At 29.2% G+C, this 7,211-nt stretch overlaps 1 protein-coding gene across 1 annotated transcript; it reads right to left on the bottom strand.

The window, feature by feature from the left end:
- Positions 1-262: 262 nt before the first annotated feature.
- On the bottom strand, positions 263-5,388 carry LOC131031083 (abietadienol/abietadienal oxidase). The gene is made up of 9 exons (XM_057962112.2): positions 5,165-5,388; positions 4,740-5,061; positions 4,488-4,637; positions 4,135-4,374; positions 2,949-3,032; positions 2,749-2,827; positions 2,520-2,638; positions 2,281-2,408; positions 263-359 (listed from the first exon to the last, which is right to left on the bottom strand). The coding sequence occupies exons 1-9, from the start codon at positions 5,386-5,388 to the stop codon at positions 263-265; spliced, it is 1,443 nt and encodes a 480-aa protein (XP_057818095.2).
- Between the last annotated feature and the right edge of the window lie 1,823 nt (positions 5,389-7,211).

Here is a 7,211-nt window from a genome sequence, read left to right as displayed (position 1 = left end):
GTGGAGTTCATACAAAAATAATAATAATATTTTCATGGAATCATGGAGGTTTGTTAGGCAATGCATTTAATAGTCAAACCATGATAATGCCATGCAATCAAAAATGTGATCATCATTTCTAATTCCGAATATAGAAAAAACCAAATATAGCTGGAGGAAAGTTTGACCATTTATTAAATGTATATACAGACCAATAGAAGCTACTAGAATAGTTGTAGATAATGCTTTATTCAATCTTCTCTCCGTGTGGGGAATGATTGATTCAGTAGTCTTTTCTTGCTTGGATATGCACTGGAAATCTACCAACTAGTCTGGCAGATGGAAAGTAAGATGTCCTGTCTTCCTTCAGCTGCTCCCATCTGTATATGTTCATCGATTTTTCCTTTGAGTGATTTCATGATCTCTATAGTACATTCTAAGCAAGAATAATACACAAACTATCTGTTTCATTATTTAAAAAATAGATAGATATTCAAATTCAAAGGGATATGGTTGGATAATAGATGTTATGAATTAAATTTAGTATTAAAAAAAATAAAAATAGATAGGTTTTATTTGTAAGTATCTATTTGAATATTGTTTTAATATAATAATAAGTTATTTGGATAATATCAAATTTATTAATATTAATTTAAATCTGATAGCCATCTTGATCTTTTAAGTATTTGTATGATGGCTATTCTTTTAAAGTTGTACAATCTATCTTAATTCAAAAACTTCATATACAAACTATGTATATATTAGAAAATGTCATATAAATTTTGATAATTTCTAGAAAATATTCTTAAAATTTAAATTATTCACTGTAACCATAAAATTTGGACCCTACCTACTACCAATTATATTTAGATCATTAACTTTAATTATTTTAATTTATATATTTTTTTATGAATAATTATTATATCTATTATCTTTTATAGAGATAATAATATATCATATTTTTAAAAGGATCATTATCTATATAAGACATAAATAAGATTCATGTTTCATAAGTTAAACTTTCAAATTGAATTGAAAGATAACCATTACATATCTATAGTAAATAGGCTGTAAGGAGGCTTAAAAATTCATTTCATGTAATCTTTAATTATTCCATTTAATTTTGTTCAATTGATACGTGTATCTTTGATAGTTCATTTGAAAAACTTATCCTATAATACACATATTCGTAGAATAGTGCCTATGGTTTTAATTTTGATCTACATTTTTATCATGGACATATTTATACTTCTTAAATTGATATTATGAAACTTATTTATTTTTGAATAAATTTGAAATTGAAATGCATTATAAATATTCTGATGATAAAAATAATTTTATATTGATACAAAACAAAAGATATATTTCATGTGAATATACAACTTGTATTTTAATTAACAAAGCAAGTATTACTCATGCAATTAAAAATTTAAAAATAATAATATTAGTATTCATTCATTTTAAATCTATGGTAGAACTTAAAAAAATTCTTTTCAAATTTTATCATATTTTTAAAAACAAAATATATATTATCTCTATAAATATTTAAAATTTATTTATAAAAAATAAAAATGAAACACAAGTTTAATTTATGACAACTTCATCATAATTATATAAAATTTAAATTTCCTTATTATTGACATTATATTATCCTACTCAATATACATACCATTCTTCTCTTCTTTATAATAATTATATTTTCTATTAGAATGACATCATTGAATCCAATATTTTTATTTACTCATCTGTAAATCTTTTTAATCAATCTGTTACCTTCTTGTACTTCACTACCCAATAATATTAATAAATTTCCTGTAACTAAAATAACAAATAAAAACTTCTTGAGTACATTTCCCATGCCTATTCACCTTTCAAAATCTCTCTTAGGAAATTTAAGATGACCCATTTGAACAAGCATTAAGAAAGCACCACATAATTTCATCTCATATCTTCTGAATACATTTCACCAATACAATACTTGATAAGAGATATATGGTTTAAACTCAAATGATATTCTTTAGCTGGTATAAACGATGTAAGTTCTAGGAGGACAGTACTCTTCAAATCATAAAAGATATATGGTTTAAACTCAAATGATATTCTTTGAGCTGATATAAACTATGTAAGCTCTGGAAGGACACTACTCATCAAATGGGTCATTATGAATGGCTATATATAAGTTGATTTAAAAAAAAAAAATTATTCATAAATTTTAGGTTGAAATTTCTTCCATTAAGAATCAATATAAGATAATTGCCATTAGAAACCATCTGGAATAAAACTGAATGGTGGTTTTTATACCTGTACATGGTGACAAAATAGTGAAGAAATAGAGTAATCTGTAGTCTAGCCAACTCGGCACCCGGACAGAATCTAGCTCCTGCTCCGAATGGCATATACAGTTCACTGGTTCTCCACATTTTGCTTTCCTATATGTGAGAGTACTCATTATATTACATAAACCGAAGAGTGTGGAGAAATAGTACCACTTCAAATAATAATAACCTTGTTTAGGGAATATATGGCAGGCTCTAACTTACTTGATCAATCTTTTGCCAACGCCATGGATCGAATTTGAGAGAATCTTCATAGAAATCTTCATTCAAGTGAACTGCAGAAAAGAATGGAACAACAAGCCATCCTTTGGGAATAACATGGCCTGAAAAAGATAAAATGCAGCAGAAATATTCAGTTATTTAAGGTAAGAGATCAGGTCAGTTCTTGAAAGTGATAGTATAAAGAAATTGTAGTTCTGGAGTTAAAACTTGCCTTTATATTCAATCTCTTCTATTGTTTCCCTGAAAACTGATATAGCTATTCCTCCTAAGCGAAGAGTTTCTTCTAAAACCTGATAGAAATGTATAAAGAGACAATGGTGGTTATTGATTTATTCTGTAGAAATAATATTTAGCTGTCAGAGATATTTTAATGAAACCTTGGTAACCAGAGAATCTATATATTATACTTACACATCTGGTGAATTTCATTGATTTATAGTCTTCCCATGTCAGCATTTCCTTATTTCTATTTCTTCTCACTGAATCGTTTTCATCCTGTACAGTTCATCCAGTGAAGAGAAACTCAAATTCTGACAGTGCTGATGTTGAGAGAACAGAACAACATAACATCATGTATAAGATGTTTTGTAAAAGAGAAGCTTATTTCCTTAAAAACAAATAACAAAGAGATTGCTGATAATGCATTTTCTTAAATAGATATAATCAATCCAATACTCCTGTCTAACAGATTCTTTTAAATAAGTGCTCACTTTATTGCATTTCAGAAAGAATTTCCAACTCTTACATATAAGAAGAGTATGAGAGGCCATTGAGTCTAGGTTTTTCTTTCTATTTGTTAGAGCACTTAGATATCTCTCATTATATATGGTTATGCTAAATATTAGCAGAAATAATGTGGTAATATTTGTAGGTTTAAAGTCTAATATTTTAATAAATATAGAATATTAGTTGTAATTTCAATTTTGTAAATGCGATGCTGCATCGACATACAAAACATAATTACATGAACAACTATTACAGTTTAATAAATCTAAATAAGAACTTGCCAAATAAACTACGATAAAAATAAAAGAAAAAATTATCACATATAATTTTTAGAGTCACCAAATCAAAATGCTCCATTACTAAATCATTTTCTCTATTTTCTTTTAAAATTAAATACAATTTATTTTTCTAATAGAATTATACATAATATATAATCCTCATCTATATGAAATAAGAGATTCCAACAAACAATTAGGTGGAAATAAAATAAAACTCTACTATTACTACCCTAGTTATCTTTTCAAAGAAGCCCTAGTTATCTTTTCAAAGAAGCCTTTGAGCTTTAATCTATACTTCAGAACTATTGTACTTCCGAATTTGTAGTACTGTACTTCAGAAAATGTCAGAGAACTCTAGGAATACATACCACCTTCTAATTATATATATCCTAATGAGTTTGACTGTCAATTTGCAGGTAGAGCTCCAGAGTCCATACTATTATTTTATACTAGGAGTATTTTTTAATCTCTTTTTAAGTTTCTATGGGTACGTTGGTAACTTTGTTTACTACTTGTTGCTGTCTTGGCTGACTATTAGAAGAACTTTTCTAATATAAATATATTAAAAATAAAAAGAGGGAAAAATTACTTACTCTCAACTGCTGCACAGCTTCAGGACATTGAGTGAGAAAGTATATGGCAAAGGACATGGTCTTGGCTGTGGTTTCATGACCAGCAAAAAGTAGTGAAATAATGAAATCTGCCACAATCTCTTGTGAAAGATTGTCTTCATCGAGAAGTCTTGCCAGCAAACCATTATGTTTTGTTCCAGCAGGGCTGCATTTTCTTTTATCAATTATTTCACATATCTTACTTATCAGAACCCTTCTTGCCTAATAATCCAGCAAGCAAATAAATTATTGGTTAAGAAGATAAGTTACAGTTATTCATAAAATAGAAATAGAAGAAGTTGAATTCAAACTGATAAATTAATAAGAATTATAACCTTCATTGCTTTGAAATATGCAAATCCTGGCATTTTTATTGGAAAGGATATAATTCCTTCTACAAAATCACAGAATACAGGAGCCATTTCATTTATTTCCTCTTCTGTTGAAATACCCAAAAGTTGATTTGCCATCAAACTGATTGCTAGCTGCATTCCATAAACAAAATTATTGTTAACCAATTGAAAAAATTGAAGAATGATTTCTTTCAACTAAAACAAAAAGATTGAAACGAAAAGTATTATACTTGCCTTTCTACACTCATCCTCAAAAAACATGTTTCTATCTTTCCATGTGTTCATTGTCCTTTGTAGAATGATATGAATATCTGTGATGAAATTGTTTTTCACCTTTTCTGAAGTCATGAGATTTATGGCAATGCTATGAAGTTTCTTATGAAGGTCTCCATGTATAGCAATCAAACCTTTCTTCCCTACCAAGTCTCTAAAAGATTTTGGATAGCCTGCCCTGAACAGCCGACCTTCATTTTTTAAGATATATCTATTGAAGCTTGGATCTGCAGAAATGATTGTTGGTCTTCCCAAGAGCTTGCATGAGAAGATCTTCCCATACCTGCAATTCAGTAAAAATCAACACCTACCAACATCAGAAAAAAAAATGGGTCAAAATGTTTAAAAACCCTAAACTCTAAATTCCATTTTTAACCATTTCCTACCTTTTCACACAACCTTCAACAAATGATGGAGGGTGTGAGCTTGATACACTTAAATACCAACTAAGAGTGTGCCCTATAAGAGGCCATCCCTTGGAGCCAGGAGGCAATTTGGAGCTCCTAGATTTGTTCTCCTTAATCCAACTATACATAGACCATACAATAATTAGCAGAGATATAACTACTGCATGTTGGAATCCCTCCATGAATTTGAACAATTCATCCATGTCTTCCACTCTAGATACTAAATTCCAAATGGGTCTTGGTTTATTTATAAGGCCTGGAATTGGGACATTTGCAAAAGCAATCACATTGTGTGTCATGCAAGTTGTTTGTTCAATTCAATAATTGCATCAAGTCTAACATGGTTATAAAATTTGCAGAATGTTTTGGAAGTTGGACCCCGGAATTTTGGAAATGCACTTGGACCCACAAACGTGTGCAATGACGACAGAGCAAATCACATGGTTGCTTAAATAATTCTAATTTGCAGAAAAGATCAAACTTGACACGGTGGCCCTTCATTACATTCAATCATTAAAAATGCTGAAAAATGGCTGCTAAACTATCACTTATCTTTGTAATAGGTAACTTCATGTTTGGAAACTTTTCAATAAAAAGGCTTTTCCTTCCTTCAAACTAGGGTCTATTGCTTAAGAAACGTCACACAAAAGCATGGCATAAAATTCAACAAAAGAATCAGCATAAAAGTTCTTCAAAGATTAACTTTAAAAAGTTTAAGATAGCTAATCTTCACGGGCATGAGAAAACATTTATTGTTGAATTTAGTTGGCTTAGACTTAAATATCAAGAATATTTTTTCTAAGTTGGTTGGTTCACCAAAAAGCTATATTCTATTGATTTTTGTTCAATGGAAGATATAAAATGGAGTCATGAACTTTTTGAATTTAAAGTTCGAATTAGAATATCTATTCTTTAAATTGATATATTTAACTTACAAAGAACTCATCAAATCAAATCTTGATGGATTCAAATAGCCATCATCATATCAATTAAACAAATATTATTATCTTCAAACATGAAAATGATCGCTCTGAATAGTCCATGGTTGAGAGGATGGCATTGTGAGGAAGTAAAGTTTCAGATTCCCCAGGCCACATCATGGCAACTATCCATGTTAGGCCTGTTTCTCGTGGTAATAGAATATATTATGTATTAGAAGATTCCACTTGACATTAAGATGGGCTAACCTATCCCAATAGAGATATGTGGCATCAAAGTTGTATATGAACGTGGATCCATATTACCCATTGGAAAGAAGAAACCCTAGAATTGCTACTAGCATAAGCAAGTGAAAGCACTCTAGGTTCACAGGACCGACCAGAAGGGTATCTAATATAATATTTTAACCCATCTTTAGCCGATAGGCTATTTTTCTCCATGTTTAGCGGCTCTCGAAATTAGGGTTTGCAGTACGGTGTGGTGAAAGTTCATTGGTTGTCAAGGCTGATAGATCCCGGAGTAGTTCAAGCCTTTTCTTTTCCTTTAAAAGGATTTTGTAGCAGGAGCCCTCGTTAAGTAGATCTTTGGTGAGGGAAATACAGCCGCAGGAAGAGAGAGATTCTCTTTCCATAATATAGAATTTATCTTTCAGATATGTACTGTACGTTCTTAAATGAGATGAATAGATTATACGAGTCCACATAAAATGGTATTGTAATTTTTTTTTCAGATTTACAGTGTTTTTTCAGATTTGTACAGTTTGTCTGATTTGTAAATTTATAGCAATGGGAATGTAGATCATGAAGATTTAGTTACTAAAAATTTTACAAAAATTTATTGAAGTTTGTCGATTTTAAAAACTGTACAAATGTTATTTTATGTGAAGATTAGCCACTTCCTATAAAATATGTGTCTTAGATTTCAGTGATTTTTAAATAATTTTATTAATTTTATATGACAATTTTAAATATCAATTTTAAATATTTTTATTATTTAATCTTATTTTCATATAATTAATATATAGAAATTATTTATTATTCCTCAATTCAAATTAAAATCATTTAATATTATAAATATTAATGAAAGA

The sequence above is a fragment of the Cryptomeria japonica genome, chromosome 7, assembly GCF_030272615.1.
Source record: "Cryptomeria japonica chromosome 7, Sugi_1.0, whole genome shotgun sequence".
NCBI classification, from domain to species: domain Eukaryota; kingdom Viridiplantae; phylum Streptophyta; class Pinopsida; order Cupressales; family Cupressaceae; genus Cryptomeria; species Cryptomeria japonica.
The sequence above is the reverse complement of the archived record's forward strand: the minus strand, read 5'-3'. Positions and strand labels throughout refer to the sequence as shown.